Source organism: Manis javanica, chromosome 5, assembly GCF_040802235.1.
Source record: "Manis javanica isolate MJ-LG chromosome 5, MJ_LKY, whole genome shotgun sequence".
NCBI classification, from domain to species: domain Eukaryota; kingdom Metazoa; phylum Chordata; class Mammalia; order Pholidota; family Manidae; genus Manis; species Manis javanica.
In genome coordinates this window covers 19,006,516-19,028,667 of record NC_133160.1, presented here as the reverse complement: position 1 = coordinate 19,028,667, position 22,152 = coordinate 19,006,516, and the positions used below count along the sequence as shown (strand labels likewise).

The 22,152-nt window shown below is 37.7% G+C and overlaps 1 protein-coding gene across 7 annotated transcripts in view; it reads left to right on the top strand.

Annotated features, from left to right (window-relative positions):
* Positions 1 to 22,152, top strand: part of RALGAPB (Ral GTPase activating protein non-catalytic subunit beta) — a 126,735-nt gene that overhangs the window by 100,487 nt on the left and 4,096 nt on the right. For 6 of the 7 annotated variants that reach the window (XM_073236615.1, XM_073236612.1, XM_073236610.1 and 3 more), the window contains 7 exons: positions 5,274 to 5,432; positions 8,585 to 8,750; positions 11,199 to 11,321; positions 12,837 to 12,973; positions 15,644 to 15,752; positions 16,545 to 16,623; positions 21,535 to 21,683. In XM_073236615.1, coding sequence (XP_073092716.1) covers positions 5,274 to 5,432; positions 8,585 to 8,750; positions 11,199 to 11,321; positions 12,837 to 12,973; positions 15,644 to 15,752; positions 16,545 to 16,623; positions 21,535 to 21,683 — 922 coding nt within the window. The other variant, XM_073236616.1, reaches the window with a different exon arrangement.

Sequence of the window (22,152 nt, the reverse complement as noted above, 5' to 3'; positions counted from 1 at the left end):
ATGTCTTCTCTGTGTGTCTGATAAAATTCCGAGGTAAATCCGTCTGGCCCCGGGGTTTTGTTCTTGGGTAGTTTTTTGATTACCATTTCAATTTCTTTGCTCGTAATTGGTTTGTTTAACTTTTGTGTTTCTTCCTTGGTCAGTCTTGGGAGGTTGTATTTTTCTAGGAAGTTGTCCATTTCTTCTAGGTTTTCCAGCTTGTTGGCATATAGGTTTTCATAGTAGTCTTTAATAATTCTATGTATTTCTGTGGAGTCTGTCGTGATTTTTCCATTCTCATTTCTGATTATGTTGATTTGTGTTGATTCTCTTTTTCTCTTAATAAGTTTGGCTAGAGGCTTATCTATTTTGTTTATTTTCTCAAAGAACCAGCTCTTGGTTTCTTTGATTTTTGCTATTGTTTTATTCTTCTCAATTTTGTTTATTTCTTCTCTGATCTTTATTATGTCCCTCCTTCTGCTGACTTTAGGCCTCATTTGTTCTTCTTTTTCCAGTTTTGATAATTGTGATGTTAGACTATTCATTTGGGATTGTTCTTCCTTCTTCAAGTGTGCCTGGATTGCTATATACTTTCCTCTTAAGACTGCTTTCGCTGCGTCCCACAGAAGTTGGGGCTTAGTGTTGTTGTTGTCATTTGTTTCTATATATTCCTTGATCTCTATTTTGATTTGTTCATTGATCCATTGATTATTTAGTAGCATGTTGTTAAGCCTCTATGTGTTTGTGAGCCTTTTTGTTTTCTTTGTAGAATTTATTTCTACTTTTATACCTTTGTGGTCTGAAAAATTGGTTGGTAGAATTTCCATATTTTGGAGTTTACTGAGGCTCTTTTTGTGAGCTAGTATGTGGTCTATTCTGGAGAATGTTCCATGTGCACTTGAGAAGAATGTATATCCTATTGCTTTTGGATGTAGAGTTCTATAGATGTCTATTAGGTCCATCTGTTCTAGGGTGTTGTTCAGTGCCTCTGTGTCCTTCCTTATTTTCTGCCCGGTGGATCTATCCTTTGGGGTGAGTGGTGTGTTGAAGTCTCCTAAAATGAATGCATTGCAGTCTATTTCCCTCTTTACTTCTGTTAGTATTTGCTTCACATATGCTGGTGCTCCTGTATTGGGTGCGTATATATTAGAATGGTTATATCCTCTTGTTGGACTGAGCCCTTTATCATTATGTAGTGTCCTTCTTTATCTCCTGTTACTTTCTTTGTTTTGAAGTCTATTTTGTCTGATATTAGTACTACAACCCCTGCTTTCTTCTCACTGTTGTTTGCCTGAAATATGTTTTTCCATCCCTTGACTTTTAGTCTATGCTTATCTTTGGGTTTAAGGTGAGTTTCTTGTAAGCAGCATATAGATGGGTCTTGCTTTTTTATCCATTCTATTACTCTGTGTCTTTTGATTGGTGCATTAAGTCCATTTACATTTAGAGTGACTATTGAGAGATATGTACTTATTGCCATTGCAGGCTTTAGATTCGTGGTTACCAAAGGTTCAAGGTTAGCTTCTTTAGTATCTTACTGCCTAACTTAGCTCGCTTATTGAGCTGTTATATACACTGTCTGGAGATTCTTTTCTTCTCTCCCTTCTTATTCCTCCTCCTCCATTCTTCATATGTTGTGTGTTTTGTTCTGTGCTCTTTTTAGGGGTGCTCCCATTTAGAGCAGTCCCTGTAGGATGCCCTGTAGAGGTGGTTTGTGGGAAGCAAATTCCCTCAGCTTTTGCTTGTCTGGGAATTGTTTAATCCCACCATCATATTTAAATGGTAGTCATGCTGGATACAGTATCCTTGGTTCAAGGCCCTTCTGTTTCATTGCATTAAGTATATCATGCCATTCTCTTCTGGCCTGTAGGGTTTCTGTTGAGAAGTCTGATGTTAGCCTGATGGGTTTTCCTTTATAGGTGACCTTTTTCTCTCTAGCTGCCTTTAAAACTCTTTCCTTGTCCTTGATCCTTGCCATTTTAATTACTATGTGTCTTGGTGTTGTCCTCCTTGGATCCTTTCTGTTGGGAGTTCTGTGTAATTCCATGGTCTGTTCGATTATTTCCTCCCCCAGTTTGGGGAAGTTTTCAGCAATTATTTCTTCAAAGAGACTTTCTATCCCTTTTCCTCTTTCTTCTTCTTCTGGTATCCCTATAATACGAATATTATTCCTTTTGGCTTGGTCACATAGTTCTCTTAGTGTTGTTTCATTCCTGGAGATCCTTTTATCTCTCTCTATGTCAGCTTCTATATGTTCCTGTTCTCTGGCTTCTATTCCTTCAATGGCCTCTTGCATCTTATCCATTCTGCTTATAAATCCTTCCAGGGATTGTTTCACTTCTGTGATCTCCTTCCTGACATCTGTGATCTCCCTCCGGACTTCATCCCACTGCTCTTGCATTTTTCTCTGCATCTCATCCCATTGCTCTTGCATTTTTCTCTGCATCTCTGTCAGCATGTTCATGATTTTTATTTTGAATTCTTTTTCAGGAGGACTGGTTAGGTCTGTCTCCTTCTCAGGTGTTGTCTCTGTGATCTTTGTCTGCCTGTAGTTTTGTCTTTTCATGGTGATAGAGATAGTGTGCAGAGCTGGTACAAGTTACCGCTGGAAGAGCTTCCCTTCTTGTTGGTTTGTGGCCTTCCTCACCTGGGAGAATAGCGACCTCTAGTGGCTTATGCTGGGCAGCTGTGTGCAGACAGGACTTCTGCTTCCTGCCCGGTTGCTATGGGGTTTATCTCCGCTGTTGCTGTGGGCGTGGCCTGGCTGGGGCTGCTCCTCCAAAATGGTGGAGCCCCGTTGGAGGGGGAGCGGCCGGGAGGCTATTTATCTCCGTAAGGGGCCTCTGTGCTCCCTGCTGCCCAGGGGGTTAGAGTGCCCAGAGATCCCCAGATTCCCTGCCTCTGGTCTAAGTGACCTGTCCTGCCCCTTTAAGACTTCCAAAAAGCACTCTCCAAACCAAAACAACAACAGCAACAATTAGAGAGGGAACAGGAAAAAAAAAAAAAAAGGAAAAAACACTTGATGTTTTTTTTCTGTCCTCAGGCGCTGGTCCCAGGCACCCACTCACTGGTCCTGCTGCCCTGCCTCCCTAGCACCAGGGTCCCTGTCCCTTCAAGGCTTCCAAAGAGCACCCGCCCACTGGTCCCGCAGGGAAAAACGCGCGATATTCTTTGTCCTCAGGCGCCGGTCCCAGGCACCCGCTCACCAGTCCTGCCGCCCTGCCTCCCTAGCACCAGGGTCCCTGTCCCTTTAAGGCTTCCAAAAAGCACTCGCCAAAAAGAGAAAAAAAAAGGGGAAAAACGCGTGATTTCCTCCGTCCTCAGGTGCCGTTCTCAGGCACCCGCCCACCGGTCCCGCAGGGAAAAACGCGGGATATTCTTTGTCCTCAGGCGCCGGTCCCAGGCACCCTCTCACCAGTCCCACCGCCCTGCCTCCCTAGCACCTGGGTCCCTGTCCCTTTAAGGCTTCCAAAAAGCACTCGCCAAAAAGAGGAAAAAAAAGGGAAAAATGCGCGATTTCCTCCGTCCTCAAGTGCCAGTCTCAGGCACCCGCTCACCGGTCCTGCCACCCTGCCTCCCTAGCAACGGGGTCCCTGTCCCTTTAAGGCTTCCAAAAAGCACTCGCCAAAAAAAAAAAAAAAAACCGCTTCGGTTTCTTTCCACCCGCCGGGAGCCGCGGGGAGGGGCACTCGGGTCCCGCCGGGCCGTGGCTTGTATCTTACCCTCTTCTCAAGGCGCTGGGTTCTTGCAGGTGTGGATGTGGTCTGGATGTTTAGGAAGATTTTTCTTTGTTATATTTTCATAGCTCTATGTGTTTTTGGGAGGAGATTTCCACTGCTCTGCTCACTCGGCCATCTTGGCTCCGCCTCCCAGAATTTTTTATATATATTTGTAGTAAATTCACTTAGGGGCAGAATCGGACACAAGGCTATTTGTAGTCTTTACTTATTTCACTTAGTGTGAATATTCTTCTGTTTGCAGAAATAATGTGTTTTGGTTTTGGGTGTTGCCCTAGCCCTTGCTAGGAATGTTACATATAGACTAGAAGACCAGGCTTTACAATCCTTGCTAATGTAGAAAAGAGTTATCCTTGCCATCGCTGGGGGATACTTTCCTGAAAAATACATTGGGTGGCAAAACCTTGTTTAGCAAGATCAAGATCTCAAAGAAGATAAGGAATTAAGGAGAAAACAAAACAAAAAATGCATTAAAAAAATTAATAGACTTTATTTTTTTAGAGCAGTTTTTGGTTCTCAGAACAATTGAGCAGAAAGTAGAAAGATCCCATATATTCGAACATGCTCCGCCCTGTGCCCCTCTGCCCCAGGTTTCCCTTATTATTAACACCTAACATCTTGCATTGGTGTGGTACATTTGTTACAATTGATGAACTAATAACCATGCATTATTAACTGAAGTCTGTAGTTTACATTAGGTTTCACTCAGTTGTACAGTTCTATGGGTTTTGACAAATGCATAACATGTCCACCACTACTTTATTATACAGAATAGTTTCACTGCCCTAAAAAATCTACTGTACTCTGCCTATTCATCCCTCTCTCCCCGCCTTCCCATACCACTGATGTTTTTACTGTCTCCACAGTTTGGCTTCTTCAAAATGTTATCTAGTAGGAATCATATAGTATGTAGCCTTTTCAGATTGGCTTCTTTCACTTAGCAATCAATGTGTATTTAAGGTTCCTCCACGTCTTTTTGTGACTTGATAGGCTTATTTCTTTCATCACAGTTTATTTATCCATTCACTTATAGAAAAACGTCTTCGTTTTTTCTAAGTTTTGGTAATTGTAAATAAAGCTGCTGTAAACATTTGTGCACAGGTTCTTGTTCCACATTCATTTTTAATTCATTGGGGTAAATACCAAGGTGTGTGATTGCTTTGTTGTACGGTAAGACTATAGTTATCTTTGCAAGAAACCACCAAACTGTCTTCCAAAGTATCTATACCATTTTGCATTTCCACCAGCAATGAATGAGAAAAAAATGCAAAAAAGAAAAAAAAAGAAAAGATTTCCAGGAAGTATGAAATATTATAGAGAAAATCGGATCAAAAATTACAACTTAGCATGATCTCAGTTGTCTTTTACCAAAAGAGGCAAGTGAAAGAACTGTAAAGAAATACACAAGAATGTTGGTTTCTTTAGTTTAGGATTATGGTTGTGCTTATTCCTGCCACTTATGATTTTTTTACCTTATTAAATCATTAGTATATATAATGCTATTTAGTATAATTAATAGTAAAAGAGATAATAACTTCTTTCTTCGCTTGGTGGTAGGAACCTGCAAATAGTCGTCTACCTCCTCACCTTATTGCCCTTGACTCCATGATACCTGGATTTTTTGATGACATTGGGTATTTGGATCTCTTGCCATGTCGTCCCTTCGACACAGTTTTTATTTTCTATATGAAACCAGGTCAGAAAACAAACCAGGAGGTAAGATTTCGGAATTTTTGGGTAATTTTTTATGCTATAAAAATTTATACACTGTAAATATAAAAAATTTTGCACAGCTTGCACTTATCCATGGTAAGAGGTGAGTTGTATAAAGATTTGTTGTGAACCAGTTCAGAAACTGAATTAGTAAAAACTATGATGCTTACAGACTCCAAGAAGGGACTAGCGGTTACCAAAGGGGAGGGATGGAGGAGGGTGGGTAGGGAGAGAGGGAGAAAGGGATTGAGGGGTATTAGGATTGGCACACATGCTGTGGCGGGGATCATGGGGAAGACAGTGTAGTACAGAGAAGACAAGTAATAACTCTGTGGCATCTTACTACAGTGGTGGGCAGTGACTGCAATGGGGTATGAGGGGGACACGAAAATATGAGTGAATGTAGTAACCACATTGTTTTTTCATGTGAAACCATCATAAGAGTGTATATCAATGATACCTTAAGAAGAAAAAAAAAAACCTGATGCTTAGAGTTCTGAGTCTTTTGACTCTCAATGGATATAATTTAGAGAGCTATAGCATATCTTTCTTCCCCTTAAGAAATTCAGATTCATAAGACAAAAGTAGTTAAAATAACAGCAGGTTAACCATTAAAAGCTAAAGCTAGGCCTAATTGCTTAAGAAGAGTAAACGATATTTTTTTGTTGTTTAAAAACAATAACAGCGACAGTTATTTACTGAAATCTTCCATGTGGCTTGTGCCAGGGTATAAAAGTGAATAACAGTCTTTCCTCTTAAGGAGCTCACCTTCTGGGTAGTTTCATGAGCAAATAATTTCAGTTGAGGCATGCAGTGTATGCAGTGGGGAAAACACCTGAAATCAAGTAAAGGATAAAAACAGAAGACTAAGTAAAATACAGTTGGATACTTGTAAGTATGAAGAAAAGGACAAGCTAGGTTAGAATGGAAAACAGTGCAGATGGATGAGTTGCAACATGGCATAGGCAGATAGTTACCAATTGTGACTAGGAAAGGGCCAATGGAAGATTTATGAAATATACTATTCAGATGTGTAGGGCACTGTGACTATACAATCCAGGAATTTTACTGTAATCATTGTAAGAACATTAGATAATCAAATTGAGCACATCTTAAATTTACCAAAGTCACAAGAAATGTTTGTTTATACTTGAAGCACTATTTCAGATTATTAGTAAGCTGCTAGAAAAGGAGATCGATTTATGAGAAAGTTCTTCTCATTCATGTATATTGATTGAGTAAACATCTATTAAGTGTTTGCTTTTAGGTAGGTGCCATGGTTATAGTAGTGAACAAGGTTTCTAGTCTCCGAGAACTACCATCTAAAGGGGAAGGCACATGATGGAACAGCTATAACGAGCTGTAATAGCAAAACCTGACCTGGTTTAAAGAAAGTATCCTGGAAGAAAAGACATCTATGTTGGTGTTTGAGGTACACATTGGCAATAGGTGAAAAGTAGAAGCAGGTTATTACTATAAAGTAATAGCATGTGTAAAAACCATGGAGGTAAGAGAGAATTACATCTTCTCAGAATTCATTATTGGGTCCAGTATTCTTGGAGCTTGGGAGAATGTGGGCTTATGGTAGATGAGGATAAGACTGGTAGACTCAAGTTGTTTGAAGAACCTCAGTATAAAAACAGGAGACTAATTACAGGGGTTGGAGATTTATTTTGAAGGAAATCTAATGCATGGTTCATATGAGAATAATGGGGCCATTTTTCTCCTGCTTATAAAAGAAAACATAAACCCTTGAGGTAAATCTTGAACCAATTCAGTTTCCTTAGCTTTCAAGGGACTGAGTGGACTAGGAAACAACAAATACTATCTGAGGCCTTTAAAATTCCTGAAACCTGCCTTCCCTGGCCATAGGGCAGATTTAGATTAATTTTCTGCTGCCAGCCAATGGCCTACAAGTTGAAGTGAAGGGATATGGGTGAACTAAATAGGCAACTTCTAAAGAGAAGTGTTGAAGAGATGATGGGCTGGCAGTGGTGCCCAGTGGGTTGAGAAGTAGAAGATACAATATGCCATATTTTGCCTTTTTACACATCTGGATGGTCTTGACATAGATGAGCATTGATGAACTACATCAGTGTTCCGTGGACTGGCTGCATCACTGTCATTTGGGGGAGCTCTTAACAGTGATTTCAGGATACTACCTCTGCTGATTCTTTAGGAGGTCTGGAGTGTGCTTAAGAGAATCTTATGGTTAAGAAATTCCCCAGGTGATTTTAATACACTGTTTCGCCCCACTTCATTTTTAATTTGTAGAGTATTTCTCATTTTCCTTCCTTTAGCATGGAGTTGTCAACAGATGCACTATTGCTATTTTGGGCCAGATAATTCTTTGTTATGGGAGCTGTCCTATAAATAGACATTTAGCATCTTTGGCCTCTACCCAATAGATACCACTAGCAGCCCACCATTGGTGCTAACAAAAATGTCTCTAGACATTGCCAAATGTCCCTTGGAGGGCAAAATCACCCCTATGAGAACCACTGTTTTAGAACAAGGGACTTTTCTTGTTGAGGCCAATAAAAAGCCCAGGTATTAAATTTGGTAATTAGTGAGGAGGAAAGAACCTTCTGGTCAGATGATTTTTTTTCTGGAATGGCTGTATTCTCTTCTTAAGAGAAGGATGTTTTCACTTTCATTTATTAATTATACCTAATTTTTATTTTGTTTTTTTAAAGGTTTGTACTTTTTATACCATTTGTCAAGATTTGTAATTAAAAAATCACATACTTATCTAATGTCTCTCACTAACCAGACAGTAAACTCTGACACAGTGTTTTCTGTTTACTTTCAGTAAACAAATCTAGTTCAATAATTGTTTTGCTAGGGAGGGAGCTAAGGGCTTTACTTGGATTATCTCACTTACTCATCACAACCATCATGATTACCCCTACTTTATAGATGAAGACACTGAAATAGTGAGGTTGAGAAACTTGTCCAAGGCCCAGGCAGGATTTGAACCCAAATCTGTCTAACTTGAAAGTGTGGATTTTAACTGCAGTGATTTATTCCCAAGTTTATTCTGAGCCTGGACTTGATTTTTCAGACACTTCAAAGCTAACTGATTTTTCTGAAGATTTATTTTGAAATGACCTTTTGTTTCCTTCAGTATAGCTAATGATTAGTATGTATTTCAGATTTTGAAGAATGTGGAATCTTCCAGAAATGTTCAGCCACATTTCCTGGAATTTTTGCTCTCCCTTGGCTGGTCAGTAGATGTGGGCAAACACCCTGGTTGGACTGGGCATGTTTCTACCAGTTGGTCTATTAACAATTGCAATGATAGTGAAGGATCCGAACAAGGTAAAATTCATGATCGTCATTTATTTTTTCTTGTTTTTGTTGCTCTTGAATTTTCCCCTTTACTATGAGTTTGTAGTTTTATTAAATATACAAACTAACAGAGGTATAAAAAGGAAAAGTCTCCTTTCCCTAATCCTAGTGCTCACAGATCACTTAGTAATAGTTCTTGGTATGTTCTTTTAGATATTTTCTGTGTATGTGGAAAAAAATTTTAAATATGTATATACATAAAAATTGGATATGTATATAAATGTTATATACATATGTGAGAGTTAATATAAAATTAATGGCTGAATTATCATAGGCCAATAAGTTCCTTTTTTATGATGTTAAGTAAATTCCATTTTCTATAATAATATAATAATAAATTTAGGTTATCTATTGCAAACAATACAATTTCCTAACAAGCATATTTTATCAAATAAATAGTTTTCTATTAACAGGTGTATTTTATAGACTTTAAAGCTATGAATAAAGGTTCCATTCTCAGGATAGTAGATAAAAACCTTTGTAGTAAACAGCTGACAATCTCTGAGAGATTCATTCCTATCTCTACAAGTCCTGCTGAGGAACTATAATCAGGATAACAAGTACCACAGCGAGTATGAATTCACACTTAAGACTTTGCCCCACCTGGCTACTGTTCTTTGTTCTGAGGGCTCCTGAAGTCCCTGGAAAATTAATATTATCTCTCTGAAGTAGGTAATGCCTGAATCCAGGGGCTTTAAGTTAACAGAGTTCTTCTGTAACAAAATTAGACTCTCAAAGTTCCTGTTAAGTACTGTTGTGACTTGCGACTGGTAGTTTTTTAAAATATTAACCAAAATCGAATCAAAGTATTTGGGGATTTATAATATTAAATATTCTAATTTAATTTCCACATATCCTTTAATATGTGCTTGAATATATTTATAGACTAAATTCCTGTAAGTATATAATTGATAAATATATGCACATTTTTTCAATTTGATAAATGTATCAGTTGGATCCTTATGGTTCGGTAACAAAAAAACCTGATAAACTGGCTCAGATTTTGAAGGTCATTTATTGCCTCATTAACTGAAAGTTCTATAGATTAGTATACATTTTTGTTGTCATCTGATCAGCACTCTTGTTCAGTTTCTCTTCCTTTTCCATGTGTTGGCTTTGTCCCCGGCTTAGCTTCTCTCATAGTGCACGAAGGCAGTTCCAGGCTTTATATTCACATACCACATTAGCTTGAAGTGGAGAGATTAGCTGGGTCTCAGAACCTCCCTACTCTCAAACTCCTGAGATACACAGTGATTGAGCCACCCTGAACCTGTCATGGTGACAAGAGAGATGGAATGACCCTGACAGAGAGGTACAGACAAGGTAGAGCTGGTGTGAAGGGTGAATCCCATTCACCATTCATGCCTGCTACAGAGTTGAGGGTGAAGTGTGTTGGAGCAGGACCACAGCCATCTACTGCAGTAGATACAAAGTGCCTTCCCACTTTAAACCAGGAGTCAGCAAACTACAGCCCATGCCTGTCTTTGTCTTTTTTTATTGGAACTCAGCACACTCTTTTATGTGTGGTCTATGATTGCTTTTGTGCTACAATGGCGGACTTGAGTAGTCATGGCAGAGACCACATGGGCCTGCAAAGCCTTTTTACTCTCTGAGCCTTTATAGAAAAAGTTTGCTAACTTCTGGTCTAAACTTCCTATCTGTTGCATTGTTAACATTAGATATCTTCCAGTCTGTTAGGTGAGAAGTTTTCTGTGATTAATTATGATTGAGTTTCAGCATCTTTTCCTATGTTTATTTCTTTCCTGAGAACTACTTGTTCATTTCCTCTTCCCAATCTTTCGTCAGGTTGTTGGTCTTTTGTATATTACTAGTACAACATGGTTTTCATTTTAACTGAGTACTATATTAGCTCTCAGGACTGTTACTTTTGTTAATTCAATCTTGCTGACTTAAAACAGATACTATTATAAAACTGCCTGTACCTTCTCATGTTATGTCACTGACCATTGGGGAAGGTGGAGCAGGAGCAGAGCTAAGGAGTAGTAGAGAGAGACCAAGGACAGAAACACCGTGAGAGCGAGAGTACACACACACGGGTACCTGCCCCAGCTCCCTTCAGACGGACTGTTGTGGTAGTCTTCCTTTTGATTATACCTCTTCCAAAAAGACTGTTCCCATAACCTGCCACAGGTAGATGATCCCGAGGCCCTGCTAATCAGAAGTGGGTCTGATGTAGAGTGGTTTCAGAAACTATGAAATTAAGATTTTATAATTTAAAGTTAGTGTAATGGTACTTGATGAGTGCTTACAGTTTATTCCTCTTACACACTAATTGGTTCTTCTTGGAAACATACCTTCTACTTATCACTTTATTAACCAGTGAAAATTTTATGAAACAGGATGATAGTGAATTTTTCCTAATTTTTAGAGCAGTAATGTAGTGTTTTTCATTTCTAGATGAAGTGATTCCCTGCGAAGACATTGGGGCCAGCATTTTCAATGGACAGAAGAAGGTGCTGTATTATGCTGATGCCCTTACGGAAATAGCTTTTGTAGTCCCTTCTCCTGTGGAGTCCTTAAGTAAGATGATTTTCTGTATGATGTTGTAGAATCTATTTTTGTATTCCCTGGTTTAGCATTGTTGCATTGGGAGAAATTCTGAAGTCATCTAAGGTATTCTTCAGCTTCTGAGGCATGATAGCTTTTAGGTTATGCAAAGGTATGGGATTAAGGTGCTTAAGGAAAATAGTTAAAGAAAGCAGAACTAACCCTCCAATAATAATTTTCAAATAGCTAAGGAGACCCACATCAACTCCCTCTTTGTTTTTAATTTAATCAATCTGTTGAAGTCCTGTTTTCTAGTTTATTCATTTCTTTCTCTAATTATGAGTGAGCCCCCACCCACTTACCTATTTCCATACGAGAGCTTTATGTAGGACCCCAGAGAATCCTGCATTTGAAAGTTTTTCACAGTAGCATCTGGCTGATCTTCTAACACCAAGTAGAAGAAACTTCAGCAGCCTAGAAAAGATGGCGATCAATCCTGTTGTCCTTAAGAATCAGGAGTGATTATTACTTCTGAGTCTAAACTCACAGCCTTATTTTGCCTAGAATATTGCTTCTTGCAAATTAAGCCTGTTTCTTTGTACCTGACAAGGCAGTAAGTAGAAAACCTCACTTTATTCATTGATATCACCCACAGAATGGGATGTTACACATCACACTTACAGTCTCATCTCCTGGCTAATGACCAGGAGCCTTATACTTGGTCCCTTGATTTCCATCTCATACTGCAGGGCCGGTTGTGTTCCTGACAAGAGGGACCTTCCCTGGTCTAAGTCAGTATCCTAGCAGCTGTTTGCTTCTGTGTCCAGGTTGTGATCTACCCCAATTCCAGAAGCCAGGTCACATTTGTCCTCTGTGGGCTGAATCTCCCTGCCTGGTGTCTCTCGTCCCACTTGCTTGCACCAGCCCAGGTCTCCCAGAGCTAGATCCTTGTCCTTACACTGTGATTCCCACAGTTGGGTCTTTACTCCCTGTCATGAAACCTCCTCTGTGCCAATTTTGCCCTGCCGCAAAGCTCAGTCTCCTCCTGTTTCTTGAGATTTGTCTTTGTTTTTGGTTTTTATGCCTCTTTCTGTGCTTGTCTCCAACAAGGTGATTGCTTACTCACAGAGACTAGGTCCTTTGTAGCTTGGGGATGCCATGCTACATGATTGAAGATGTAAGCAAAATAATTCAGAGAATAATAGGTGGCCTTTATTGTATCCTACATCTGCAAAATCAAATATTTTCTAGTCTCACTTGTCCTATGAGCAGGAGCTGGCACACTGTGGCATACAGGTCAAATTCAGAACATGAAGAATGGTTTTTACATTTTTAAAGGGTTGTGAATAAAACACAAAGAAGAATATGCAGTGGAGCCAGCAAAGCCTAAGATATTTAATACCTGATCCTTTACAGAAAAAGTTTGCCAACTTACTCTAGAAACAAGCTTTGCTTAAGTGACTTGAGACTGTTAGTATAGTTAGTGTAAATACCTATGTTCCAAAGGTATAGTATTGCTATAATTGATTTTTTGTCTTTACCCCATAGCTGATTCATTGGAAAGTAACATCTCAGATCAAGATAGTGATTCAAATATGGATCTCATGCCAGGAATTCTGAAACAGCCATCCCTGACACTTGAGCTTTTCCCTAATCATACAGACAACCTTAACTCCTCACAGAGGGTAAGTCACTTTGTGAATACATCTCCAAAAATTTGTAGTACAATGGGAGTAATACTGGATGAAAAGCTTTTACTTTATCCCAGAGAGTAGTTATAGCAGTACTGACTGGTTAGTATGTAGTATTTTAAAATCATATTCTCACAATTTTATTTTTCTTTTCAGCTTGCAACAGATAGGTTATTTTAAGACAGCTTCTGTTGTTTTCCTTAATTTAGCCATCCTGGTACCATGCTTGGTTCTCTCACCCATTCCTTCTCAAGCCTAGGTTTTTATTTGGTCCCTGAAATAGCCACTAAAGCTGTATAGCCATGGCTATACATTCCACATCTTTAATCATGTAACATTCAACTGCAACAAGTCTGACTGTATACAAAAGATAGCATTTTGGAGAATAGCCCAGTGTATGAATAAACACAGTGAGACACATAGCAGCTACTGCAAGAAGAGAGCATCTTGCTTTTATGCTTTGCTCTTATTTTATCATTAGATGTTAGGTCTTTATCTGTGTTTTCCCCTCATGTTACCTCTTAATCTTTATGGAAAGTGACTTAGTGAGTGATAGCAAGAGTTTAGGATCAGTTCGTAAGTGTGAGATGATGATTCACAACAAATAGTAAGAAAGATGAAGTGTAAACCTGACAGAAGCTATTCTTTCTTTGTACAGAATTTTAATTTGGCTCCTTCCATGGTGAAAATTGTTTTTAACATGTTAAGTATACACTTAAAAGGGAATACAGGAGAGGTTTACACCTTTGAAATTGATTTAGGAAAAAAATCAAGTTGTAGAAGACCCTTGGAAGTAGACTGATTTTGAAAATCAGGAGTTGCTATATTTAAAAAGGTTTCGCAGAGTACAGTTTGGTATCGGAGATGAACAGACCAGTATTGGATGGTGATGCAGGATTTTAGCCAGATCTGACAGCGGTGATTAGCTGCCGCTGCAGTAATTTTCTGAATACCAACATACATATCCCTTAAAATCCAAAAAATGACACTCTTAGAGCACCTTGTTTTTATTTATCACTTATTCTTTGCAGACTACTAAGAAATTTAAAAAAGTAAAGTAATACCAGTATTTCAATAGATGCAAAAAAAGCAATTGACAGAAGTTCAACATTTCATTCACCAGAAAAACTTTCAGCAAACTGAATAGAAAGGAACTTCCTCAACCCAAAACAGAGCTCTACTGGAAACCTACAGCTAACATTATACGTATACCTCATTCTTGAATGCTTTCCCCCTGAATGGAGGATGAAGCAAGGACATCTACTCTCGCCATTTCTTTTCAACGTTGTAGTGGAGGCCCAATACAGAGAAATAAAATGAGAAAAAGAAATAATGCATAAAGATTGGAAAGGAAGAAATGAAACTATGTATTTGCAGATGACATGAGTATGTATGTAGAAAACCCTGAGGAACCTATTTTTAAAAATCTATTAGATTCACTGAGTGAGTTTATCAAGGTTGCAGAAAAAAATCATCACTGTGTTAGATAGAATCCTAAGATGACCCCCAGTGACTTTTGCCCATGTGTAATGTCCTCCTCTTGCATGTGGGTAGAACTTGTGAATATGACAAGCTATCCTGTGATTATGTTACCTTATCTGGGTAAAATTAAGGTTCCTTTGAGTCAAAGGGGAGATATCCAGTTAGGCTTGACCTGATCACAGGAGCCCTTTAAATCTACAGCTGGAAATCAGAGATGGAGAAAGTTAGAGACTCAAAGCTGATTAGGAGCCATGATGCCAAGAAAATAGTCTCTGGGTTGTGTGGCGGGGTGTTGCCAGTAGTTTAGGGAAGATTTCTTGTTGACAGTCATTTTTATGAATGCTAAAATGGAAATAGAAACAAGAATCTGGGGGAGTTGCCATGGTCTCTGGTCATCTGGTAACGACAAGTGTATTTCTGTGCTAATAAGGCAGTCTTATTTTGAAAAATTCACGAGTATGGGATTCTCCATTCTCTACACATAGTTTTGCTTAAGGCATTAGCATAAACTCAACCCTGTTGCATGCCCTAAAAATTGTGGGGCTCAGAGGGTCAGTTTGCTAAAGGGGAGCCATTTAGTCCTGCTAGCCTTTCAAAGAGATATAAAGCCAATTTGGTGGACAGAGGAGCCAAAAGCAAACTGTGCTTGATAGCAGAGACCTAAGTCACTCTTTTTTGCTTTCTGCTGACAAGAGAAAGGAATTTTTTTGGCCTAGATTGTAGTGGGAAACATTTGGTCTGAGAAGTAAGAATAACTTGCTGATGGGACATTTTAGAGATTAGGATCTCCAAGTAAATCGGTGACGTTGCAGTGATGCAGAAAGCGTACTTTCTGGCCATTGAGATAGGCTCAAATCCTTTTAAGCCCTCATTAAGACATTGCCTGAAAGTTTTATTCTAAAATTAATGTAATGTAAATTATAATAATTCAGTATTGTTTACCTTTTTTCTTTTTAAAATTTAAGGCCTTCATGTCTTTGTTCTAGGTTGAGACTTGATAAACAGAAGAGCCAAAGAAGAGCTTGTTTGCAAATGTAGTTCACACTTCTTTTCTTAAGTGATTTCCCATGACCTGATATTTACACTGGACAGTTTGATGAATGTGTGTTTGGATAGTTTTATTAAGCCTGTTCTTTTTTTTTGGTCTTCTCTCTTCTCTGCTTTTCTCTCTGCCTGGTATAGCTCAGTCCCAGTTCCAGAATGAAGAAGCTGCCTCAGGGTCGCTCCGTGCCTCCCCTTGGACCAGAGACAAGAGTTTCTGTGGTCTGGGTGGAACGTTATGATGATATAGGTACTACGTAAAGACTTTATCTGTAGCTAAAATTATAATAGAATGACAGTGACTTGCTAAATGTCTAAAGGGAGGAGCAGCATAGGCATGGTGTGGTGGCCAGGAGCTGGGATTGGAGTTCAGCAAGCCTGGGTTTGCATCCCATCAGCTCCACCACTCTTTAGGCCCTAGATTGCTCATTGGTGAAATGGAGACACTCCTGGTATTTATTTCATAGTTGTGAAGATTTGATGAGATAAGTAGATATAAAGCCTTTAGCTATTCTTGGTATCCTAATTAATGGTTCAGGACCAGTTGGTCCCACTGCACATAGCTCCCAGTCACCCCAGGGCTTCTGAAAAGGAAAAGGAAGAGTACTTCCCTTGCCTTCTCTCCACTCTCCCTACTGTCTAATTTTAGTGTAAAGATTAATTTGTCCTAAGGAATTCTGCTATGGATAAGTTTCTCATGATTTTTATGTAAGCAACATAAGAGCATTAGAAATGCATACTTAGCCCAAAATCTCAGCCTCAGGTGTTTGTGGGAAAATGTTATAGTTACTTTCCAAACAAACTGTCAGAGAACATAGATCATGTTTCCTACATACTCTCTGCTTAGATGAACTTAGCTAAAGTATGTATTGAGGGAGAATTTTTTTAATTTTGTAAGGAATTGTTAGGATTATATATTTTAAGATTGCACAATCCATATATTTGTTGCAAACTTCTTAAAGAGAATAGGAAAGTAGATGTCCTGTAACTTATTTGGGAAATGTGGAGAGATGTTCATTGTAATGCTGTTATTTTCTTCCAGAAAATTTTCCTCTCTCAGACCTGATGACAGAGATTAGTACTGGTGTGGAAACTACTGCAAATAGTAGCACGTCTCTGAGGTACAAACATTTTTTATTGCTTGAAGTTTGTTAGCTTCTCTTTAAGCATAAAGAAACCTGTTTGTTATAATATGTTGATTGCAGTTTAATAAAAGAAACAAAGACATAGTGAAACAAAAGAGTTGAAGGCAATAAGAAAAAAACAATTATGGAAAAACATCAAATAAGTTGGTAAATAAATACACAGAGTAATCAAGTTACCAAGGATATTTAAATGGCATAATTAATTGCTCTTTTACATTTATCTGCAGCAAAAAGAAAAATGTAGTAGAGGCAATTAAGTAGTAATGTAGACTGATAATAGAGTAGCAATATTAGAAATAATGGAGTTAAATTGGTCAGAACATTCTGGATAGATAGCAGTTAAAAAGTCCTAATAACATGAGCTATTTTGAAAAATATTTATAAATAAAATGTAATGCTAATAACTTTGTTACAGTGTTAAGATTTTTGTATTTTAAGCTGCCCATGCACAAAAAGGATAAAAGAGGGTAATAACAATTCTAAGAACAGTAACAGTGTATCTGTATAGATTGTAGTTTCAAGGCTTTTGCTTGCTGTTTCTGGTTTACACAAATACTTTAAAATAGTTCCAAGAAGTACAATTATCATGTCCATTTTTCAAATGGGATGAAACAGGTTTATGGAGGTTATTCCTCAGCATCACATATCTAGTAAATGAAGGAGAAAGTGTTCTGAACCCAGGCCTCTGACCCCAAATTCGGACCTCATCTTACACATCACAGAATTACCCTTGATATCAAGCTAAACTTGATATATTAACTTGGAGTGAATTCCTTCTATTTATGTGATTTGATTTGTATTCCATGTAAGATGAATTTATTATAACACTTAGATTATTATTATAGAAATGAAGTGAGTAAAGATGGTTTGACATTGCCATTTTTAAATTCTACAAGAAAAGTCATTCTTAAAACTTACATGTTTTTTATGCCAAAATATGTTAAAGCAAATTACAGATATCCTAACATACTTTATACACTACATATGCATCTCTAAAAATTAGGAATACTTTTCAACTAGGTAACTATCACAATAATAAAATTAGTAACAATCCCTTAATTTCATCTAAAAACCAGTTTATATTAAAATTTCTTAATTTTCTCTAAAATACCCTTTACATAAAACTAGTTTGTTCAAACAAGATTGCACTGCAGGATCTCACTTCTGGTGTAAATTCTTTCAGTCTCTTTTAATCCAGCGTCTTTTTTTTCTTTTTTCCTCCATGCCACTGACTTGCTGAGGAGACTAAAGTAGTCTTGATGAGGTTTGGAGGAGACTTTTCAAGAACTAGTTTGGAGGAGAATTTTTAAGTGTCTTGTACTGTTTCTTGCTGTTTAATCTTTTTTAGGTCAAAAGTGCTAATATAACTAGACTTTAAAATTTGTATTTAATTGCTAGATTAGCAAAGTTTAGTATTTATCTTAGGTACAGAATTACTGTAGGATTGATTTTTATTTAATGTATTGAAAATTTACTCAGTGTTGCTTGGCCAGTACCACTTTACCTGTATAAAAAGAAAGTTCATTGTGTTGCAAAAAACACCTCCAAAAACAAAGCATGACAAGTAGCACCACAGAGTAACATGAGTACCTCTAGATGCATTGGCATATCCCAGACACATGATGTGTAACTCAGTCTTCTAAAGGTGTAGTTACAACCTTAGCACCCATTACCTGTTCAGAAGGCTTTTGGCCCTGCCAAAATAGGGCCATTTATCATCTCTGCTGAGGACTGCACTTGCAGCTGCCCCAGACTAATGGCCACCTCAACGTCCTCCCACCTCTCCTGAAAAAGAATTCTATCAGGGTTCTCCATAATGGGTCTAAGTCGTATTCGCACATCTGCTCTGAGATGCCAGCTTTGACTGCAGTGGAATTCCCTGCATTCTGAGCAGCCCCACTTTTGTACCCTATATGAAGGAAGAACTAAGTAAAAGTCCCATAGTGGGTTGCTAGATTCATAGCTCTCCACAATAGATTTCTTTGGCCTTCCCTTCCACCCTATGTTCCTATTGATTTTCTAAGCATATTTTTTTAAATTGAAGTATAGTTGATATGCAATATTATATTGGTTTCAGGTGTGCTATGCAGTGACTCAACAATTACATACATTTCTAAATGCTCACTACAATAGTGTAGTTACCATCTGTCAACATATGAAAATACTACAGTATTACTGACTGTATTTCCTACGTTGTTATATCTCTGTGACTAATTTATTTTATAACCGGAAGTTTGTCCAATTTTATCTTCATCTATTTGCCCATCCCTTACCAACATCCACCTATGTCCACCACCAGTCTGTTCTCTGTGTTTATGAGTCTATGTCTGTTTTGTTTGTTCGTTCATTTGCTTTGTTTCTTAGATTCCACATATAAATGAAATCATATATTTGTCTTTCTTTATCTGACTTATTTCATCAGCATAATACCCTCTAGATCCATCCACATTGTCACAAATGGCAGGCTTTCATTCTTTTTAAAGACTGAGTAATTCCATTGTATATATGTTGCTGCATCTTCTTTATTTATTCATCTATCAATGGATACTTAGGTTGCTTCCATATTTTGGCTATTTTAAATAATGCTGCAAGAAACATAGGGGTGCATGTATCTTTTCGAAGTAGTGATTTTGTTTTCAGGTGCATTCCCAGAAGTGGAATTACTGGGTCATACAGTATTTCTGTTTTTAGCTTTTTGAGAAATTTCCATCCTGCTTTCCATAGTGGCTTTATCAGTTTACATTACCACCAACAGTCGACAAAGGTTCCCTTTTTTCCACCTTCTCACCAACACTTGTTATTTCTTGTTATTGCATGTAGCTGTCTAGTTTTCCCAATACCGTTTACTAAGGAGACTCTTTTCTCCATTGTATATTCTTGCCTCCTTTGCAAGATTTATTTCTGGCCTCTCTATTCTGTTCCATTGATCTATATGTCTATATTTGTTCCAGTACCAGTGCTGATTTTGTAGTATAGTTTGAAATCAGGGTGTGTGATACCTCCACCTTTGTTTTTCTTTCTGAAGATTGTTTTTGACTGTTTGGGGTCTTTTGTGCTTCCACATAAATTTAGGGATTATTTGCACTAGTTATGTGAAAAATACCACTGGTATTTGATAGGGATAACATTAAATCTGTAGATTGCTTTGGGTAATGTGGCCATATTAACAACAATAATGTTTCCTAGCTATGAGCATGGAAAATCTTCCCATTTATTTGTGTTGTCTTCAACTTCTTTCAACAATGTCTTTGAGTTTCCAGAGTACAGGTCTTTTCACCTTCTTGGTTAATTTATTCCTAGGTATTTTATTCTTTTTGAGGCAATTGTAAATGAGATTGTCTTCTCAATTTCTCCTTCTGTTAGTTCATTATTGTATATAGAAATGCAACAGATTTCTGTACATTGATTTTGTGTCATACAACTTTCCTGAATCCATTAATTAATTCTAATAGTTTTCATCATGTCATCTGCAAATAGTGACAGTTCTACTTCTTCCTTACCAATTTGGATGCCTTTTATTTCTTGTCTGATTGTGTGGCTAGGGCTTACAGTACTGTGTTGAATAACAGTGGTGAGAACAGGCACCCTTGTCTCATTCCTGATTTTAGAGGAAAAGCTTCCAGCTTTTTACCACTTAGTATAATGTTAGCTGTGTGTTTGTTGTGTATGGCCTTTATTATGTTGAGATACTTTCCCTCTGTACCCACTTTGTTGAGATTTTTTACCATGAATGGGTGTTGAATTTTGTCAAATGCTTTTCCAGCATCTGTTGAGATGATTGTATGGTTTTTTATCTTTCCATTTGTTAATGTGGTATATCACATTGCAGATTTTTAACCATCCTTGCATCCCTAGAATAAATCCCACTTGGTTGTGGAAAATGATCCTTTTAGTGTAATTTTTAATTTGATTTGCTAATATTTTTTGAGGATATTTGCATCTGTTCATTTAGGATATTGGTCTAGAATTTTTTTTTTTTGTCATGTCTTTGGTTTTGGTCTCAGTGTGATGCTGGCCTTGCAGTATGATTTTGGAAGCTTTTCTTCCTCTTCAGTTTTTTGGAATAGTTTGAGAAGGATAGGTGTTAACTCTTTAAATATTTGGTGGAGTTATTCTGTAAAGCCATCTGGTATCGAACTTTGTTGGGAGTGTTTTGATTACTTATTCAATTTTGTTACTAGTAATCAGTTTGTTCAGATTTTCAGTTTCTTCCTGATTCAGTCTTGGATAATTGCATCGTTCCAGGAATGTATCCATTTATTCTATGTCATCCAGTTTGTTGGCATATATTTTTTTCATAGTGACCTATAATCATTTGTATTTCTGTGGTATCAGTTGTAACCTCTCTTTTCATTTTGGTTTTTATTTATTTGCATCCTCTGTCTTTATTTCTTGATGAGTCTAGCTAAAGGTTTTCTAGTTGTGTTTATCTTTTCAAAGAGCCAGGTCTTAGTTTCATTGATTTTTTGTTTTTTTAGTCTCTAGTTGGTTTATTTTTGCTGTGATCTTTATTATTTCCTTCCCTCTACTAACTTGGGTCCTCGTTTGTTCTTTTTCTAGTTCTTTTAGGTATAGGGTTAATTGCTTCTTTGAGATATTTCTTGTGTATTAAGATAGGCCTGTATTGCTGTAAGCTTCCCTCTTAGAACTTTCTAAGCACATTTCTTAGCCCCTTTTTCTTGGCTTAAAAGCCCAACCTCAGTGACAAATATTTAGGGCCAGGTGATGGGGGCAGCAACCTTGACTCCCAGAAAGAGGATTTGAAGAGGTAGCTCTTCTCAAACCACTGCCCAGCAACAAGTCCCTTGATATTCTTACTTTACACATGGCAGGCTTCAACTCATATACGTCTATGTGAGGTAAAGAGTTTTTTCTTCTTTTCCTAAGATCTACCACTCTTGAAAAAGAAGTTCCTGTCATCTTTATCCACCCTTTAAACACTGGATTATTCCGGATAAAAATTCAAGGAGCCACTGGAAAATTTAACATGGTCATCCCTCTGGTGGATGGAATGATTGTCAGCAGGCGAGCACTTGGTAAGGTCTTCATATGTGGTTGAAGGGTTAAGGTTTCTTTCTTTCTTTTTCCTTAACATTTTTATGGATCAAAAAGAAGTAGAAATTAGATGGTGATATTACTTAATACATCCCACATGTAGAAAACACTGTGGCTCTTGTTAAAAAGGAAGCATGTTTTGTTCTGTTTTGAATTACATTTAATCTAGAAAGTATGAATAAAACTGTAATTCACAAACTTCCAGTATTGGAAGATGCAGATAGCTGTAATCCAGGGCAGGAATTGGGTTGTCAAACCAGACTTTGATTCTGTTCTTTCTTGTCATTGTATGTTTCTTCTGATAGTTTTATCTTAATAAAGCTCTTTCTGTCTTTGTGGGTATGAGGAGTTTTGCAAATGGAATAAAATAGTTTGAGTTTGCAGAAAGTAGTTAACTTGAATACTGATAGTTCACCTAGTTGACTAGCTATTCACATTGATTTTAAAACC